Source organism: Lynx canadensis, chromosome D1 (assembly GCF_007474595.2).
Source record: "Lynx canadensis isolate LIC74 chromosome D1, mLynCan4.pri.v2, whole genome shotgun sequence".
NCBI lineage: Eukaryota > Metazoa > Chordata > Mammalia > Carnivora > Felidae > Lynx > Lynx canadensis.
In genome coordinates, this window is record NC_044312.2 from 85,114,870 (window position 1) to 85,135,665 (window position 20,796).

Consider the following 20,796-nt stretch of genomic DNA (forward strand, 5'->3'; position numbering starts at 1 on the left):
GCCAAGATCTGTAAGGACTCATGCCAGTGAGAGTTGGATGCCTTATTATGACAAAAGCCCTAGACTGATGTAACCCTTGCCTCCACTCTGCTAGGTCATCTGGCAGCAGTTGCTAGCAGCACTTTTTTCAGGTGAAAGGCTTCCACTGAGCCAAGTGGTAGAGTGTAATCTCACATCATCTCTCATTCTTCAGCACCATAAGGCAGTAAGGGTAACTGAGCTATTCTGGGCCTTCCCTGTGAGATCCCAACTTTATCCATAGCCCATGGGCTCCCTTTGGCCTCATGTTCTGAAGCCTTTTCTGAGACATCTTCCTTCTGCCTCACGAGATCAGAGGCGACATGGGAAGACAAGGAACTGATCGTGCAAATGGACCTCAGCATTTTATTTCCTTATCATTTTATTTCCTTAGTTACGGCACATTTTCATTTACAGAGTACTTTCCCTTATAAAATCTCCCAGTGTTTACTTCTAATCTACTAAATAACTCCTCTGACCTCTTCTTGTTTTTACCCTTTAAATATCTGTTGATGGTCCATTCACCACATTCCCCATTCAGTTATTAATGGCCCACAAAAACTTACTAGCAGCAATCATTTACTGATTAATCTGCACAACAATCCAGAAAGACAGGTAGTATTAATCCTTAGTTCTGCAGAGGGAAACCAAGGGGAAAAGAGAGGTTAACTCAGTTGCCCAAGGTCAGTGGCTAAACAAGATTATAACCAGGATCTATCCCGTCTTGTATCTCTGTAAACACTTCCCACAGAGCTATTCCCTTTCTTTCTAATCAACATGGTCAAGGCAGCTAGATCATTCCTGTGTTTCAGTTTCACAGAACAGTTTTGAACTGTCAAGTTTCAACCTCAAGTAATTTTGCCTGCTAACAGTTCATAAATAAAAGTTGTTAAAATTAAGAGATAACAGTACTTGAAAGCCAATTTTACAAAAGCAAAAGATGAGTGAAAAGATCTGGATTATAGACCCAGCTCTGCCACAAGGAGACTCTGAGAGCCCCATAACTTCTCTGTATCTCTGAGTTATCTATAAAAATGAGAGTATGCTGAATGTTATTTAAGGTACCCTGCTGTTTGAGATGACGCAAAAACTACTAAAAGAGCACGAAATATAAAGCTCCAATATCCAGCGCTGCCGAGATCATGGTGAAATCGGTATATCCATTCATTGCTAATGAAGTACAGAGCTACAATCCCCTTGGAAAGCAAGACGTCAACATACAGCAAAAACCATGAAGAATTTCATGTCCTTTTACTTGGTAATTTAACTCCTACAGTGTTTTACCCTAAGAAATAAATCAATAGAAGCCAAAAGACATATACAAATGAAAATGCAAATTTCAGTGCCAGCAATCAGAGGAAAAATTACCAATTTCAATATTCATTTTTAGAGGGATGTCTCATTAAATAAAAGCACAGAACCATATTAATGTCATGTTGCTATTTAAAAGGATGAACATGAAAATTATGCAAAGTCATTGAAAATCATGTCAATACTATTAAATGAAAATAGCCAGAAGTAAAAGAGCAGGTATGCACTCTGATGTCAACTACATAAAATGTGGATAGATGTGCAAGGTCACGGGAAAACTCAAAATAGTTATGTCAGTAGTTAGGCCTATTTTTTTGAAATATTTTAAGTGTTTTTAATGAATGTTGTTTTTCCATTAACAAATACATTTTATCATTTCATCAATTATTTAAAATTTTCTCAACCCCTGCCTTAATTTAGCTTGATGGAAAATGAATTTTAAACTTTCTGCCTAAATCTCCTGAGTAATTTTTATTGGCTGACGTATTATTCATGACATTATTCTTCCAGAGTGATTTCTGCTCTTTACTATATAATTCTTTAGTGTCTTCAGAGATTCTAAAATCTCAGAACCCCTGCCTTCTTTCCCTCACCTAAGAGGATTCTTTAAAAGATGTGTCATCTAATCTAGCTATGAATAACTCCATGATTGCCTTGCAATGCTAATATTTGGGAACTGCCTGACCCAGGAGCCAATATTTTTCCATAACCTCGACCTACGGGTGCCCATACAGGAGCCACAAAGTTGCCATTATCCTTTTCTCGGTGTATATAGGATTTCAAGTTTGGGGAGCTTTACAGCAGGACAGCTTATCTTTTCAGGAGTTTTAGGACACCCTCTAGTTCCCTTGGGAAAGTTGCTCCCAAGCAGTACTGGACCCTCCCTTCATATAAGGACTTTCACATCCTTCTTCATTTCTTAGAAATGCTCTCTTACTAGTAGGTCATCTGTACATCTTTGCTCATAATATCTGGGAAAGATTGCAGAGCCAATGAATTAAAAATATGATTCTAGGTCTCATGTGTGCCAATGAATGCCCTCATTAAAGCAGCATGAGTGAGATGAGATGGGTTTCAAAGCTTTCCGTCCCTTTGCCCCAGAGCCGCTGAGGCCAGGCACTGAAAGGATGCACAGTAAAATTAAATATCTAAAAATTCATCTTTAATTAACAGAATTGGATTAAAGCTAGACACCACCGCATATCATACGAGAAATGGCTGAGCTGGCTTCCAAGTGCTCTAATTCAATTAGGACGCAGTGAGTGACACTCGGACGGGAAAGGTTAATTGGGGGCGCCAGAACGCAATCATTCCTTACCTAACCAGTCATTAAACTTCTTAACCTCTGAGGGCAGTCCCAGCTCGGTGAAATCGCCTGTGTGGAGAAGGATGTCCCCATAAGGCATCTGGATACCATCTGTTCTGGAGTGTGTGTCTGAGATGCAGACAAACCGCGTGTGGCCCGCTGGTTTTGGAGTGTCATATGGGATGGGGTCGACCCTAAAGTAGACATAACAGATCCCATAACAGTTAAATATATTAGAACCCTTGTAATTGTCATTGCACATACATATCGATTGTTATCCGTGAACACGCCCAGACAAACTGATGCAAAGGCAGAAGGGCCCGTTGTAACAAGGGAGACTTTGGGGTGCAAAGGAGAAAGCATCACCCATCTACAACTCCACTGAGCAAATTCAAAAAGGCTTACTTACCTGGTAGGAGAATTAAAAGGAAAGGATATCTTACATGTAGGATCAGAAATAACCCAGGAAACTGGCAGAGTGATGAATGGTGAAGTTTAGGGATACTGAACCCCAACTGGGGAAGCAAAATTATGCTATTTTCTCTCATCATGCTCCAATTGATCCCACTCCTCATTAAGAAATGGATAACTACATTTATTTCTTCTTAAACATGCATAACTTAAGCAATGAACTAATTTAGGGAGAACACTCAGCACATGCTTTGCCAACTGAGATGTGGAAAGATCTAGATAGTGCTTATATTTAATTTCCTTTCCACAACCATTCAACACCTGTATCTTCTTGTTTTTGCTAAGTGATTCACAAATCAAACCGTAGGGAGAGAAGGTGATGTCAAAAATGGCAGGACTGAAAAGAAAAACATCGACTGTTGAAAGAACTTTGTCAAGCTCCTTCTTTACCACCATGAATTATCTGCAGTCCCAGTGATACCTTAGATCACTTGCAAGACTCCCAATGCCTTGGGCAAAGATTCTATTCAGTACAAATAGTAAGCCTTTTAATGGGTGTGTATAGATCTACATATACATTAATATATGTATAGTTTTAGAGACCTAAGCACTGTGAAATTACACTAGGGCATAAGAATCAAAAGGCAAAATGATCAACCCGAAGCAAAGAAAATGAAACAGAACAGTCTCATTTAATTGAGTGTAACAAAGTGTGCTAAATAAACTTGGTAAAAGAAATGCAAATCTGGCTCTTCAAGCATACAGTTTTAATTATTTAAGGGGTTTGTAGCAGAGTTAAGGATGCTTTAACTATATTAACTCTACACTGACAGCTTCCTTTAATTTCTCTGTAGGAATGTACACTTATTTTGGATTATGGGTGAAAAGAAGCAGTTATAAAGGCAAAGAGAAGGTCACAAGAGAGGCAAATATGCAATGCGGAGATTAGAGTGTGAAACATTAAATAAGGAACAATATTTCATGTCACAGCCCCGCCCATGATCGTTAACATGCAGCAGGGAACACGCTGAAAGCTCAACACAAGATTCCCTATATGTGTTGCCTCTACAGGCTTTGTTTAATTTTTCTTTCTTTTTTCCCCTTTTTTAAAAGAAATGATCTGGTTTAACAATGGCAATTTTAGTGAGGAGAATAAAGACATCAATACACAACCTGGACAGTCTTGGTGGCGTTTCTTTAATAGTTAATCTTTTAACGTAATTTTCTCTTTGTCACAGAAGAAGGAAAAGAAGGAAGAAAAAAAGAGCAAGAAGAGAGAAGGGGGTGGGGGATTGTGAACTGGTTAATGCAGCGGGTCTAATTGGAAACCCAAAAAGAAAGTTTAACTTCTGCAAAAAATTAATGAATTTTTCCTGTAAAGGTTAGAAATTAATAATGCTATTACCATAGAGAATATTCACTAATCCACTGAGATCTCATAAGTAACCTGGAAACCCTTCTGATGATATGCAGTGTTGACTTTTTTTATATATATAAAAACGTTTGGTGTCTTCCCTTCCATTACACAGACTCTATTACACTCAGTCTGAGCGGTTCCAGTCTCATCAATATCTCCTGTCTTCTACAAGTAGTTTCCCTGGAGAATGTATGCCTGTTCTCTGAAGCAGAATGCAAGTGAAAAGTTAAAGTGATAGGTAATACTCTCTTCCCACGTCAAGCGTTAAGATCCTCACTGGAACGGGACCGCGCACATTTCAACATTTGGATGAAAAGTAAATAAATATCAGCCACCGGGCTTGTAAATATATGAATAAATTCAAATATATATATATATATATATATACATATATATGTGTGTGGGTATACATATATATATATATGTATACACACACACACGTATCTACATAAATACATCTTTATTTTCCAGTTCTCATCCTAAGGCTAACCTATAGACCCAGTCCCTATTTCTTCTTTTCCATAACTCAGCTAAGCTACAGGTACAACTACTACATCAAAATCCTTTACTAATCCATCAGAATTTATCAGACAAACATACCTTATAGTTATCACTTTCAATTTACTAAACAGAAAGTAGTACAGATATAACCCCCTCACTGTGAGCAGGCCCCTATTCTCTGACTTCTTCTCAGTGTTAAGAACATTAACATAATTTGTTTCCCATCTTAGTTCTATACTAGGCAATAACTTTCTTCTGAGCCTACTGATTGGACCACCTGTCAATTTCTAAGTGGCTTCCACTTCCTTCCCCACCTTCCCACCTCCTCCAGAGAAACATTCAAATGTCCAACAGAATTGACAAGAAAGGGAAAAGGGGGAAAATGTGTCTTCCTAGCTTTGAGCTGAAATATAATGAATCAGAAGTACATAGGAAGGCACAGAGAAGGCTCACCCGTCAATATCACCAATTTGATATCACCAAAAAGAATTAGGTAGACGTTGAAGACAGTTATGGAGGATTGATTCAAGGGAGAGGCTTGGGGAAGGGGGAGGTATAAAGAAGCAAATGCAAAATTTATATACATCCTCTGACCCAGAGACACTGATGTCCTTTGTTACCCACAGGATTCCAAACAAGGCAAGAGATGGTTTCAGGAGACAAGACAGCACAGCATGTCAGAGCCATGCTGAAAGATAACATGACAACTATCACCTGGGGGGTGGGGGGGGTCATAGGAAGGAAGACATTTCCACTCAAAGACATTCTCAGTTGAAAATAAGATGTCTAGTAGAGTAGGCAAGTTGCAGCAGATATAATTAAAGTTGAGACAACCCTCAGGACACTACTATTTCCAAATTGGGCATTTGGTAAATGCTTTGAAAATAAAAGTCAAGGCCATCAAATATTTTCACTATAAAAGTATATCTAAGGGAGACCATAACTACCATTAGAAGATCTACCTGTTCACATGGTGTGAAGACCCTCAGACTACATTTTCCCTCTTAGTTAACTTTTACTGCTTACTGTTTATGCTGCTGACTTCTCAAATGATTGAACATTTCCCCTAAGGCATCATGTCAAGTAGCCTAGCACATGAGTATCTTACCAAGGCAATCTAACCCCCAGAGCCAGATTCAAATATCACAGTGAGACTTGCACGTACATTTGAGTGCACCCCGGGGAAAACAAGAGGACATGGGAAGATGAGAAGAAAACACAGCATCGCAAAATCCCAGAGCCAGACAAAACCTTAGCGGGCATTGGGTTCAATGCTGTATACGAAGCTTGAATTCCTTCTACACCATCTGCCCTGCCTAACTGACACAAGTTTTCTTCCCAAGGTTTTCAGAGAAGGAGAGCTCCTGGGTTGCCTCCTCTCCCCCCAGGACCCCTATTCTTGTTTTTCGATACTTCTACTTGGCGAAAAAGTTTCTCATCCAGGGTCTGCACCTCTGCAAGCGCACAAAAAGCTGAGCCCGGTCCTAACAGACTTGGCCCAGAGCCTGAAAACTAACAATGTTGGCTGAGTTATTCGCTTCTGGCGAGTCATTTCATTCTTTGGGGCTTCATTTTTTTTTCTTCCCTCATCTGTAAAATGGGAATAATAACAGCCTAGTCTGCTGTGTTGCTGTGAGGATATAAATTGTCAAGTACCGGGTCTGGCACATAGCACATGTTCAGGAAGTAAAGAAGGAGAATGACACGAGTGAAGCATGCTTGACTGTCTGGCTTTGAATCTCACTCCAGATTTATGAATGGCGTGACACCAAACAAGGGGCTAAACTCCTGTCTCGGTTTCCTCCCCAACAAAAGTTATAAAAATAGCACCTGTCCCAGAGGATTGCTGTGAGGGTAAAGAGGCATCATGTACTCAAAGCATTCAGAATAGTCTGACACACAGCAGACACTCAGTAAGTGGGTACAGTTTTGTGTTTTTGTTTTTTATGAAGTACTAATATTTTTGCTACTATTCGTAGCAGCAGCATCTTTTAGCTTCTCTGGCCTCCATGTCTTCTGTTACAAGGAGGGAACAGCTACTACACAGGAACTTCCTGAGCTAAAGGAGGTCACATACACAACACCTGGCACATACCCCACAGTCAATAAACACATTTATTTCCTTCCTGTTACTTTCTTCTTTAATCTCAATCTTCTGCGTTTGAAATACCAGGGAATAAGGGCGCCTGGGTGGCTCAGTCGGTTGAGCATCCAACTCTGGATTTTGGCTAAGTTCATGATCCAGGGTTGTAGGATCAGGCTGTGCATCAGGCTCCATGCTGAACGCTGATCTTGGAGGTTGCCTGAGATTCTCTTGCTCTCTTCCTCTGCCCTTCCCCCTCCCCTCTCTATAAAATGAAATAATAAATAAAATAAAATAATAAAATAAAATAAAATAAAATAAAATAAAATACCAGAGAATAAGAATCCAGTCCCCTTTTCCCTTTGACAGTTCCTCAAATATTTGAGGACAAGTATCATAACTCCCTAATATCTTCTCTACTCTGAGGAGCCCTGGTTTCTCCAATGTTCCCTTGTGTGATAAGATTTCTGGTACCTTCAGAGTCCTACTGGTCTCCTCCTCAATAGGATCTGATTGGTCTGAGCTCCTCCCTGTGCAGTGGCCGAATTCGTGGGCCTGTGAATTCATGGGCCAGTGAGCTGTGTATCAAAGATCTGTGTCGTTAGTGGTGATGGAGAGACAACACTGCTAGGCACACTGGTGGTCTTTCTGAGAGGAGGTATCGTCAAAACGTTTTCTAATTCAGTCTCCAACTTTTGTGCCAGGCCTCACTTGTTCTTGAAGCTTGACTGTCAAATGCTTATATATCTCATTGCATATTCAGACAAATAAACCATTCTCATTTAGTTAGTCTTGACACATTACAGTTTTTTGCCCATAAAAATATGGTAATATTACTGCTTCCACTATGGGATACTTTTCTGACAATATCTGTTATTTTTCCCAATAACAAATTTGTACAGTGTTGTAAGCTCCATTGATAGATCTTCATAAAAGCTGTTATCATGTCATTTGTTATGACATGAATTTCTTCTTTAGACCATGTGTGCAGTAAAAGCCTTGTGTACACAATTAGCCTATAATTCAGTGTGAGAATAGAATATTACCCTTACAAAGCATTTTAACGGGAATCAAATGTATTTACCATCCCCATATTCCACTTGAAGATGTTGTTTATGCATTCCACTGACTCGATCTTTAAAGTTTTCCAATGGGATACTAAAGCTTTCATTTTTTGCCCAGAAAATTCAGGTGGCAGGAAAGCTAAAGTTATATGTGAGACGTTACACCATCCACCCTGATACACTTTAGCCAACACTAAAGATACGCAAAACCTGCCAGCAAAACAATGAAATCTAAATACCAGGTGTAGGGGCACCGAGGTGGCTCAGTTGGTTAAGTGTCCGACTTCGGCTCAGGTCTTGATCTCCCGTTCATGAGTTCGAACCCCACAGCGGGCTCTGGGCTGACAGCTCAGAGCCTGGAGCCTGCCTCAGATTCTGTATCTCCTTCTCTCTCTCTGCCCCTCCCTGCTCACATTCTGTCTCTCTCTCTAAAATAAAATAAACATTCAAAATAAGTCAATAAATACCAAGTGTAAGTTATTAGAATCACAAAATTTTATATTGGAAAAGACTTTGGAGATTGTCCAATCCACTGTTACACTTCTTTGAGTATCTTCTTCATGGTCTGCCTTACTCATGTATGCCCCCACTTAGTTTCTATGATGCATTTTACCCTTCATATACATTTTTTTAAAGTACTGCCCTAAACAATATCATTTATGAACTCATAACTTAGATATTCTGGTTTTATTTTCCAACTACACATTAAAACAAATAGAGAACTACTACAATTTAAAGGTTTGTCCACTCTAAACAACTAGAACTGAGATTTCTTAAGTTCCAGTTTCTCTTTCCATCCACTTAATTGTGGAAGCTTAGAAAGACGCTGGCATTTGGAGAATAAAAAAAGATAAAAATTACAAAATCCTAGCAAATCACCTAAACTCTGGTACCATTAAGATCCAGAGAGTCTGGGGGCACCTGGGTGGCTCACTCAATTAAGCGCACACTTCAGTTCAGGTCATGATCTCATGGTAGGTGAGTTTGAGCCCCACTTTGTGTGAACTCGAGCCCCACTCCAGGCTCCTCACTCTCTCTCTTTCTCTCTCTGCACCTCCTAGGATTCTTTCTCTCTCTCTCTACCCCTTGCTCACTCAGGCTCACTCTCTCTCTCTCAAAAGTAAATACATAAATAAATAATATGCATATATACATATCTAGAGAGTCTGCTCAAAATTATTAGAATTCACTATTGAAACTATCCAAGTTTTAGTGCCGTGTATATTGACCCCTTAATTCTCATGTTAACTTATCCAGTCAAACTGAATCTCTTAAAAGCTCAAAAAAAAAAAAAAAAATCTGCCTATTGCACTACATTGGGGAAGTGAGTAATGTAAAAGCTTGATTTTTTTAAAATACCGATAGAAATTAAAAGTATTCCTCATTCTCAGGTACATCAAGTGACATGAGCAAACTGATTGTCAATGTTTCCTAACACAGGTCTCTTTAAACAGACTACATTAGCTGACAGATAAGTCTCATTTTTTGTGGGGCTTTTTTTTGTTTGTGTGTTTTTAAAAAGCCCTGTTTGTGGAGTCCGGGAGTTCCTGCACTTCTACCCATTGGTCATCACTTAGTCATGTGACCCTGGGCAAGTCACTTCTCTTGTAGCCTCTTCCTCAAGTGTGAAAAGAGGGGCAAGACCCAATGACCACCACCACTACCACAACTCCCCCCCCCCACCCACATGATTAGCTGCAAGGTTTGTACGCCACTATTTAAGGCTTCAGAAGTAATTCAATCTCTTAAGTAGCTTAAGCATGTCCTTCCTCTTTGCAATTTTCTTCTCTGCTTTCCCAGACAATGCAAAGATAAACACAGTCCAGACCCATCCAAATATAATCCGAATTAGCGGGGCTTTATATGGAAAGAGAAGCGAAACCACAATGTAGGACTGCAGACGGGGCTTCCCGGGATATCTAGTGTAAAAGAGAACAAAGCCAGAATTCCTGTTACCACAACAAAACAAAAATTAAGGGATATGTGATTTAACTGAGTTGCGTCAGAAATGGGGCTGTTCTCATTTCTCTGAAACTAGGAGCTGGTGAAATTCTCCTAGTTTAGCCATCATGCCCGGGAACAGTAACGGCGCTGAAACACAGTAAGTAAGCATAACAGAACCAGATATATAAATATATTCACATTTGTAGCAAGGGCACTGCTTTCCTTTAACTGCTGAACTGCTGTATCAACACTGTTCTATCACCGACTAATTATAGCTAACAAAGCCCACTGCACAAAGTATGTCTCGTCTATTTTTTCCTGGTACAGAAGTACAGTGCCGACATTCAATGAATATTAAGTGGAAACGATTTAATTCTTTGAGCACTGCATCTGATATGAATTCATGGTCTTTCTACCAGTGCCATTCTAGGTGTTTTCATGCCCATCAGGCTAGCAATGGTCTGAGCCACTGACGCCTCTTGGCTGGCATATTGTTGGGTTGTAAATATCTCACTGGAGATGTACTATCTAGAGTTAAATGTTTCCCTCTCCCCTAACCTACTAACCAAGTTAATCGGCTTACAGTTCTGGGTAGTGGCCTTGCATCTGAGAAAAGAAGACACGTGACACTGAACTGAGCGTCCGTTATTTCACACATTCAGTCAGGCATTTGGTGAACAACCATTTCTCAGGCATCTACCTGTGTGCCAGGTAGCATGATAGGTTCGGGAAAAACAAAGAAGCAAGAAGGATGGCTTCTTCAAGGATTCTGCAGTTGGTCCCTCCATTCATCCATTCACCAAACGCTTATTGGCATGCCTGGTTTCTGCTCATTGAGTCATTTCACAACATTTAAACAGGTGACTTTCACAACCGTGTGCAAGGTGTTATAATCAAGGCTGCGTGAGGTGCTGTGGAGTAAAGGAGAAAATGACTGGCACTGCTTGTGGGCTAGGATGAAGGACAGGGCATTACAGTGGGCAAAGGACACACGGTAGTATGTCAATCTCAAATGCCCGGGACAATCCATCTGCGGCTCAGAAAGAAGCAGAAGAGTGGCCTGAAGCTGGAACTTGAATTGGGATTACAACAAGCATAGACTTAGAAGGTCAGGCAGAAAGGAAGGGCTGTCCAGGCAACAGGAGGCACAGTATGGAAGTACTCAGCATGAGCAGGGATCTCAGAGTAAAGAGCGGTGGCTGGAATAGTCACCGGGACAGTGAGCAGTGGAAGGTTTGAAAGGCTTTGGGCTTGGAAGCCAGATCACAGACAGAAAGACAGGTGGTGGGGCCTGCACCAGCCCTGAAGGCCATGGAAAACATCCTCCTCCCTCACCCACTGAGAGGTGCAGGGGGCCACAAAGAAAGCAGGCTTTTAGGAAAACTGAGGCTCTGTGCAGGACGTGAGAGGAGGTGGGGGCAGGGGAACGGAAAGATGGAAAGATAGAAAGGAGAGGGTATGAAACAATAGCAGTAGAAATCTGACGATGATATTAAAATGGAAGCCATCATGAGCATACTGCAAATGAGGGTCAGAGAAGTCGCCACAAATGAACCACAATATGCTACACTATTAAGTCTCCTGTGGTTCCATCCTGTCCACACTTTTATAATTGATCTGGTGCTATGGACTGAATTTTGTGTCCTCCCCTAAAATTCATATGTTGAATCCCTAATCCCTGATGTGGTAGTACTAGGTATATGGAGCATCTGGGAGACAATTAGGTCATGAATCGGACTAGTGGCCTCATAAAAAGAGATAGAAGAAAGATGACGTCTCTCTCAGCCATGTGAGGACAGCGCAAGAGTGTAGCCATCTACAAGCCATCTACAATGCCTTTCACATGACTGTTTTCATTTAATCCTTGTGGCAGGTAGGCCCCATCTTTCTCCCATTTTACAAAGAGGAAACTGAGACTCAGAAAGATGAAGCAATTTGGCAAAGGCACAGGGCCAGTAGGTGGCTCTGCCCCAAGTAGACTGCTCAGTGTCTCTGTCCTTCTGCCATCCTCCCAGCTATACAACCTTCTCTTACAGAACACAACACACCCAGATGTAAGAGCAGATTGTCCTAAAATGGAGCACACAGATTATTTTTTAATCAATAATTACAATCACAACTTCCAGAACAAAATGTGGGTCATTTTCAAATACTGGTCTGAAAACACTTCATCTGACTCAGTCCAGGAGAAAGAACCTTAAGGGACATCGAAAACACATGCATTTAATTTTTTAAATGTTGGAGGAGATATTCCTGAGGAGGTGTTGTGTTTAATTGACTAAACAAGATCTTTTTAATTAAAACTCTGCGAAAGAAAAACAAATTCTACTGTCTTTCTCTACCTTTCCAACTCCGGAAAGCCAAGCTGTAAAGATGTAAAGCAAGGCTTAACATCTCACAAGTGGTTGTTAATGGATTCATTGTTTAGTTAATTGTGCTGAACAGAAGTGCAGGTAGCTTCATATTTGCATGGATAATAGGTCTTCTTTAAAGTGTGTGGCCAGTTCAGTTGGGTTTTAATGATCTGTAATTTTTTTCTTTTCCAACTTTGGGTTGGGTTGATCGATTGATTTTCAAAAAATCAGTCATTCCTAAGGCAAAAAGACCATTTTTGCTACATTTGGGGCATCTTGTTAGTACGTTTCAAAACAGATGCTTGTTTGTAAGGCTACTTAACATGATGCCAACATTTAACAACCTTTCAAAGTTAATCCAATACAATAATTTTCATACTCAATACATACTACTCTAGGGCCTGTTTCGTAATAAAAAGAACTATTTTACCTTACATCTTTATCCCTTTCTGAAATAGCTAGTCCATAATTCAACCATAAAAATTACATAGTTCCCACACAGCAGAAGAACCCAAGGAGAACCTTTTCCCCTTCTGGGCATGAATACTTATTACCTTGGTAGAGTACGTTATAGTTTACATTTCCCCATGATTATCACAAGGTTGGTGTATACAAGGTACAGATCAGGTGGGTGACTTGACCATGATCACCCAGCTAGTATCTGGTTGAAAAGACAATCAAATCTAGGTCTGACTGTAATTCCAGTGGTCACTTTACTTTGAATAATAACAAAGGGAAATACCCTCCATCGTGTTGTAACTTCTAATTACCACTGGCCAAACTCTGCCCAGATTTCTCTGTTGAATGATGCTGGCAAGGTCTACCAACAGGTAGGACTAGGGATTATTCCTCCACCCCAAGCTTTTGAATGAGCCATTTTATTCATTTAGTCCACAGGTCGGCAAGCTACAGTCCATTTGCAAAATAAAGTCCAATGCATGTTTCTATAAAGAAAGTTTTACTGTAACTCAGCTACATTCATTTGCTTAAATATTATCTATGGCCACTTTCATGCTACAACAGCAGAGTTTCATAATTGTGACACATGCCATATGGCCTGCGGAGTCTCAAATATTTATGATCTGGAACTTTACAGATAAAAGTTTGCCCACTCCTGATTCTGTCACTGAACAATCGTTAGTAAGCAACAACTATACGTTAGACACTACATTACTAATATCTAATATTTAGCAGTATCTATTATATGCCAGAGGCTTTCCCTATATTTCTATATTATTTCCTATATTATTACATTCAATTCCTCTCAAGACCTCTGCATAATGTATATGTGTGCATGTGTACACACACATGCATGCTTTTCTTGCATACTCCAAATTTTACTAAAGATCCCACATTAAGCTTGGGACTCTCGATTTGGAACCTGTCTAAATCATGAGCCCTTTGCTATGCAATACTGCTTCACAGAGGTGACTTTGGAATGAGCGTCCTTCCAGTGAAATGCCGAAGCCCCTAGGCGTTATCTGATCCCACAGGGAGAAATGCCTTAGCCTTTGGGCTATTTTATAACTTCCTAACTTGTAGATAAATGAAAGCAATGCAAATAACTCTTATCTACAGATGCAAATAAGTTCTGCCCAGTGGAAGTTCAATCACTCCCCCTCTAGTTTTGAATCCATTTGTAAATTCATGTCAACGTTCTTTTATTCCATACAAATTTGTGGTTCTCCTGTGAACCTGTTACAACAAATTTCTTGGTACCCTCATTTATTACTGAGTTGAATCAACATTTTAATGTGTTCATTTTATATCTGTATGAATCAGGGTTTTGAGAAATTATCCTTTAACAGGGTTACGAAGATGCCATTTTTACCATCTTGAATCTCACAGTTTTGTTTGGATTACATACCAAACTGTAATCAATATGACCATAAATTTAATATACCTAAAAAGGGATGGGAGGAAGGAGAATAAGAGAGAACACAGAGATTAAGAGGTCACTTCGAGGGTCGTTTAATGTTACGGAAAGCATCAGCAAGACTTAGATTTGGACCATGGTTCTGCCTGTGCTTAGCTTTACTAAGCATATTACTGACCTCCTATAAGCCTCAGTAATCTCATCTGTAAACTGGGGATGATGCTGATTAAATAGCTATTGCTTATAAAGGGACTGGAACATATTAAGTGCTCAATAAGTGTTAACCACCATTATTGAGATTCTTCTCTGAGAAATACTGAAGAAATTAGTTCTATTTAGAGATGGGAAGGTCTTCACAAAGCGGGTATATTTGATCCGGGTCTTGAAGGGATAGTAGGAGTTCACCAAGCAGAAAGCTAGAGTAATGTCATTTGACATAAAAGGGACAGTGTTTTTTTTTGTTTTTTTTTTTTTTAAACTGAAGGTATGAGGGTGGGGAAGGTAAGTGAGACTGCCAAATTTACAAGAAGGCAATTACCAGGTAGACACTAAATTTATAAGGTGACCTGAATTCTCCTAAAGTTGTTAAAGCTGCTACCTCCCTACTTCACAGTTGTGTACAGACAGCTAAAGCCAGGTAGGAATGCAATATGAAGATACCAATTTTCACAAAATCCAGAGACCAGATCATCATGACTACAGTATGACTACTCACAGGTTCAAGGACCCATCAGGAACAAGGGTATAAGATCACATTTTATAGAGGACAACTTTGTAACAGCTTTCATTCAGCACAAACTCTCCCCCTCTCTTTTTTCTCTGTCTCCCTTTCTCTCTCTCATTCTGTCTTTTATATACCCATAAAAAATAACACACAAATCCAATTACACTCTGTTCTTACCTTGGCCAGACCCTGTTTCTTTCCGTGCCTTATTCTATGTCATTTCTACATGAAATCACCCTGTTTTATCAAATCGGGGACTTTCCTGGATACTTTGGATAAGAATAAATTTCAGATTAATTCCCAGTTCTGAGTCAATATTTGCTAAAAGTTTACTAGAAAGTCTTCATCCACCATGTTTGCATAATTCTGTTTGCTCCTTTTCAGTCCTGCATACACCCATTTGAATGAGGAACTGTAAAGGGCCTGTTGTTATCTGACCTGCACACTCTGCAAAGGGCCCACAGGTCTGCTAAGACTCAGGCATGTCAGCTATCTCTTTCTGCTAGAGCAATGATGGGTAAGATGAAAAGGAGGTTAGAAATACTTTAGGTTTGGGCAGGAAAATAACTTCCTCAAAAAGCCTTTTCCTTTAAAAAAAAAATACCACAAAAATGTTACAGGTACTCCCTGCGTCCTACTATCAGATATCATCCCGCCCCCAGTCTCCAGAGGTTCTGCTGTGTGATTGTTTCAAGCTCTCTTCTTCGTGAAGAGGTGAACACGTGACCACTGCCATCCATAAAGGCTGAAGTGAGTGTACTTAGCTAAAGGGCATTGCAATAATTTTTCTCTTCCACGTGAGAAAGTTAGCCTTGAAAATTCTCTGGCTCAGTGCCTGTTTTTAAATCATCTTTTAGGGAGGGGTGGCCAAGGGGACACGTTAAGTTTGAACCAGTCTCCTTCTCACTCCCAAATCAACAGCTCTTTAAAATAACAACAATAATAACGATAATGATAATAGTAAGACGGTAGCCCCTATCAAGCCTTCAGATTTGCTTTCAAGGCAGAAGACAATGCTGAAGACTGAATATTTTAATAGGGAATGCCTCCAAATACTCATTGCAGGAAAGCAGTCCCAGCAGATGGATTAAACTTGATTAGCATAGGGGCTGGCGCTGTTCTGCACAGACAACATGATTTTTATTGGAATCTAGGGTGAATGGGAGCCTGAGAAAGTCACTGAAAAGATATGTAACCCCCAACTACAAATCAACTTCTGATTCCAAAGAAATTACGGTGTCTTTCCCCAACCCAGGCTGTAGCATGTCACTGTGTGAGGAAACATGGTGAGAATCATGAACCCATTTCAATAAATGCAGCAGCAGGGCTAGACTATCATTTCTTTTTGTCCTGACTCTTAAATGTTTGTTTGCTACAGGACGCATGGTTGGGCAGTATTCCCACTATGACCTTGCAGAGGGATGGGAGAATAGCCAGGAATTCTTAAAAAAAATTTTTTTTAACGTTTTATTTATTTTTGAGAGAGACACCATGCGTGAGCAAGCCGGGGAGGGGCAGAGAGAGAGGGCAACACAGGATTAGAAGCAGGCTCCAGGCTCTGACCTGGAGCCTGTCCAGGCACAGAGCCTGACATGGGGCATGAACCCATGAACCGTGAGATCATGACATGAGCTGAAGCTGGACGCTCAACCAACTGAGCCACCTAGGCACCCCAGAGAATAGCCAGGAATTCTGATGTGAGTTTGCCAAAGCAAAACCTTGCTGAGCAATGGTGGCACTTTAGCATACAGATAATTTTTATAAGCACTTGTCCTGAAGGGAGGGAGAAGTTCACACACACCTACACTTGATGCTTCCATAGCTTGCCAGGCTGAAGAAATGGGTTTCTGAGTGAAAAGGGAAACCTCAGCCAGGCCTTCCAGGAAGTTCCCTAAAAACCAAAGATACAGCCTTCACTTGAGAAAACATGCAATAAAGACCTCCCACAAGGTCCAGTTTAGAGCTGGTCCCTTCTTGGTGAGAGGGCACAAATCAGGGTAATGTAGCTGCTGGGGGTCTGGGTTCAAGCTTTTTTTCATCGACTGAATACAACTCAATTTATTCTCCCTAAATTGAACTCCTCTGGGAAAGTTCCAGTTACAACTTAAACTTAAGTTCATTACTTTGCCCCTTCTGCCCACGGTTCCCTTCATCTTTAACTTGCACATTGGTACATCCCTTCATACTTTTCCAAAAGACTGGTTCCTACATAATCTGGCTTCCTCTTCATTTTGTAGGTAAAAATTTCAGTGTCATTACTCCCATTAAGTCTGAGATCCAGAAGGGTTAAGTGACTTGCTCATGACCTGTGACAGCAGCAGGAATGGATCTAGGCTCCACGCTTCCCAACTCTCAATAATGTAAAGAATGGCAACTCTCTTTGACCCAGTGAGTGCTATTTTACCATGCCTCAGTCACTGTGCCAGGCAAACAGTTTATGGAAATTACCTCCTCTATTCCTTCCTATAAGGTGGTACTATTAATCCCATTTTACAGATGAGAAGTACTGGGTTTCTGAGGTTAAATAATTTCCCCAACGTCAGAGATACCATAAATGGGGAAGCCTCAATTACAAGGGGAGTCTATCTGATTCTTGGTTTATTCACTTACACTGCCTGTCTCCCAGGCCAATACCTCCTTCTATGCAAATCTAATGTTAAGTTGAAAAAATACAAGTGTTCTCCATATCTGAAAATTTTAAACATTAGGCATGACTTTGAAACACCTAATAAGCTTTTGAAATTCTAGTTTTATCCACTTTGATACTGTCCAACAGGAAACCCTAAAAACTACTAATTGCTATTTTTTATCAGGTATTTTTACTGGTCCAAATAGCCTTCGTTTCTCTATCTTAGTTCAGTTAAAGGAAAACCAGATGGTTCAATATACATTCCTCGATGAAATTTACTAGAATCCCCAAAATACTTTATGAGCCGAATACGTTGTTGAGACAGACCACGTGGATTCAAATCCCAAATATGTAATATACACGCTGAGAACTTGTCCGGAATATGGTGTTACTGAGCCTCATGCTTTAGTTTTCTCACGTTTACACGAGGGGTACAGATACCTCAGAAAGATGTTCTGAGGAAGTAATGGGAATGCACTGAACATGGTTTTTAAGGATCAATGATTACCATAATTATCACTGTTTTGTCGTTACGTCTGTCTCTGCAAAATTTCTCAGGACTGCCCTAATTTCAGTAGGTTGACAAAACCTGAATACTCTCCTTAATGAAGTGCTCCAAATACAGCTGTCTTCTAGAGAGATGATAAATCGCCCTGTACCCTAACTGGGAAAGAACACATACCCTTTTGTAATTCATAATTCAACTCGTCTCTTAAAATTAGCATTTGCCTCGTACTGTTAAAACTGTCAAGTCTTCTAGATCACCTCAGTACTTGCGTCAAATAGGTGTGATTTTACACAAAGCAACGTGTTAATTCAGTCAAGTAAGGGTCACCTGAGAAACCAAAATCACAAAGGAAAAGTGAATTTCCCTGAACACGAAAGTGAGTTTCCCCCAAATATAAGAAATGATTACCATGAAAAAAAAAGCTTTTATTCTCCTAATTATAAAATATATACTTGCTATAAAGTTACAGATAACTAACATTAGTAAAATTAAGAATATGTGTATAAAGAGCAAAGAAAGATGAACCCATATTCATCCAGCCAGAGTTAGCTACTAGTAACATTTTGGGATCTTTCCGTTTTGTCTTTTCACTATGCGTTTCTAAAATATAATTGGGATCATTCTGCATTCAAAATGTTATATTATGGGAATTTTTTGCTCCACTGAAACCATTATAATGTCAGCATTTTCGGTGCTACTGCAGACTCTTTATAAACGTTTCCACTGGCTGCAGGATATTTCCTGGTTTAGTTTTGTTACAATGTTCTTAACCGCTTCCCCTTGCTGAACTCCTCCAGAAGGCTTTTAAGCTGTCAAGCCCAGACAAGATCTCGAGACACACAGCGCTAACAACGGGGCCTGCCTGTGGTCCTGAACAGGGCCAGTTTGGGAACCAGCTACGTAACTTCTCACCTTAAGTGAGAAGCACCATGGGTCCTACTCTTCAAATACCAATAGGAATTCAGTGATGCATAAACCCCAAATGCCAGTAGTTCTGGGCAACAATTACAGCAACTCCTCTTAGATAAATAAAATAGGGTTCACCACAGTCGTGGCCACCCACAGTGAGCGCAAACATCTCCCACCTTTGCAGCGTGTCCTCCAATGCAAACAGAGGGCACAGGTGACAGTATCTGCTTTTCTCCTCTTCCCTTAAATGGTTTATTTCCAAAAATCATGTTCCATCACCACTTAACACCATTTGCTACCAACTGCACCATGAAACTTACTTTTTAAAGTAATGTACCATGTTCATTATATTTTCTTTCAGGGGAAAAAAAAAGAGGCAGAAGGACTGGGGTTATGCAGGAAAAAAAGCCGACATAAATCTTGTAGATCTTGGTTATAGTCACAGAATGTAACAAGTCATAAAACACAGTTATCAATGCTCATACTACCTTCATGCCCATGCACGACCATCATATTAAGATTCAAAATTCAGTGCTATCCCTTTCGATTCAGGAACCTGTGAGTTACATTTACATTTCCCACAGTTAAAACAAATAAACAAACAAGGCTTTTTAAGTATTTAAAGGTATGCATAGAGAAGGCAGCAGTTATGAACCTCTAAGCACAGTAGCTGGAATTTTGAAAATCTTCATTGTTTGTTAAAAATAGATTGAGAACAGGGAAGAAATTACTTCAAGCTGAAAGTCGGGATGGCCTCATGGAAAGGAACGTAACGGACTTTGTCACAAGGAAATCCGGGCTAGTATTCAGATTCAAGCCTCATGAAGGAGAGCTAATTAGCCACTTGAAAGATTAAATATGGCATCTACAACTCCAAGGACCATCTCTGGCACAAGGCAGGTATGTCTTACATTGTAAGGACTTAGGCATTGTTGACAAGTCCCTACTGTAAGAAGGAGGAAGCTATCAGGTGGTCAGATTGCACTGACGATTTGAGTGTAAATAATCATAAACATAAGGTCAAAGACCTTATAAAATTGAAGACTGCTGCTACTTTTTCCTTAACTTTATGAAGCAAACTAAGAACAAGGAAGAAAGAGCACATCCTAGACTTCTGGTCTAGGCTGTCTTGTGGCAGCTTGACCTTAGGACAATTTGTGAATTTCCCAACAACCACAGTGCGGGGTTCCCAGTTCCCATGTCTGTTCTCTGACCAGAGCAATGGCAGCTTCATGGCTACCACTCAGCTAAATGCAAGACCAGGCCTCTGAACTGACCCTGACCAACCCTGACCATCGACAGCATTCAGAAAATCCTAATCCATGCCTCAAGCAGCTCACGGGTTAGCCATTCTGACGCCTCACTCTCTTATGCCCCTCGCTTTAGTTTCTAGTAAATGGGCTTCTGTCTCCTTCCTGTTACTAAGCTTTTATAACCTCCCACATTTCCAGGGACTACAATCAATTTGCCCTTTCACTGTTCCTTTAAAACTAGGCTCCTATTTTTAAAGTTCTGCCCCCAAACTTTAGAATATACACTAGAGGTCTACCACATGCTGCCATATGGTCTTTGGGTTAGCATATCCCCCCACATTTGCCGGCACTTAGGCCTGACACCATGTGCTGGCCTCCCTGACACACGTTCACAGGTATATAGACCCAAACAGCCACATGAGCTCTAGTCCTTTTAAGAACCTATAGCTTACACCAACCCTAAATGCAGACAGTCTCTCGGACTCCAC

The 20,796-nt window shown here is 40.3% G+C and overlaps 1 protein-coding gene across 1 annotated transcript in view; it reads right to left on the reverse strand.

Annotated features, from left to right (window-relative positions):
- MPPED2 (metallophosphoesterase domain containing 2) overlaps positions 1-20,796 on the reverse strand; it is a 173,305-nt gene that overhangs the window by 121,943 nt on the left and 30,566 nt on the right. The window contains exon 3 of the mRNA XM_030333602.1: positions 2,648-2,829. Coding sequence (XP_030189462.1) covers positions 2,648-2,829 — 182 coding nt within the window. The remainder of the gene's footprint in view (positions 1-2,647; positions 2,830-20,796) is intronic.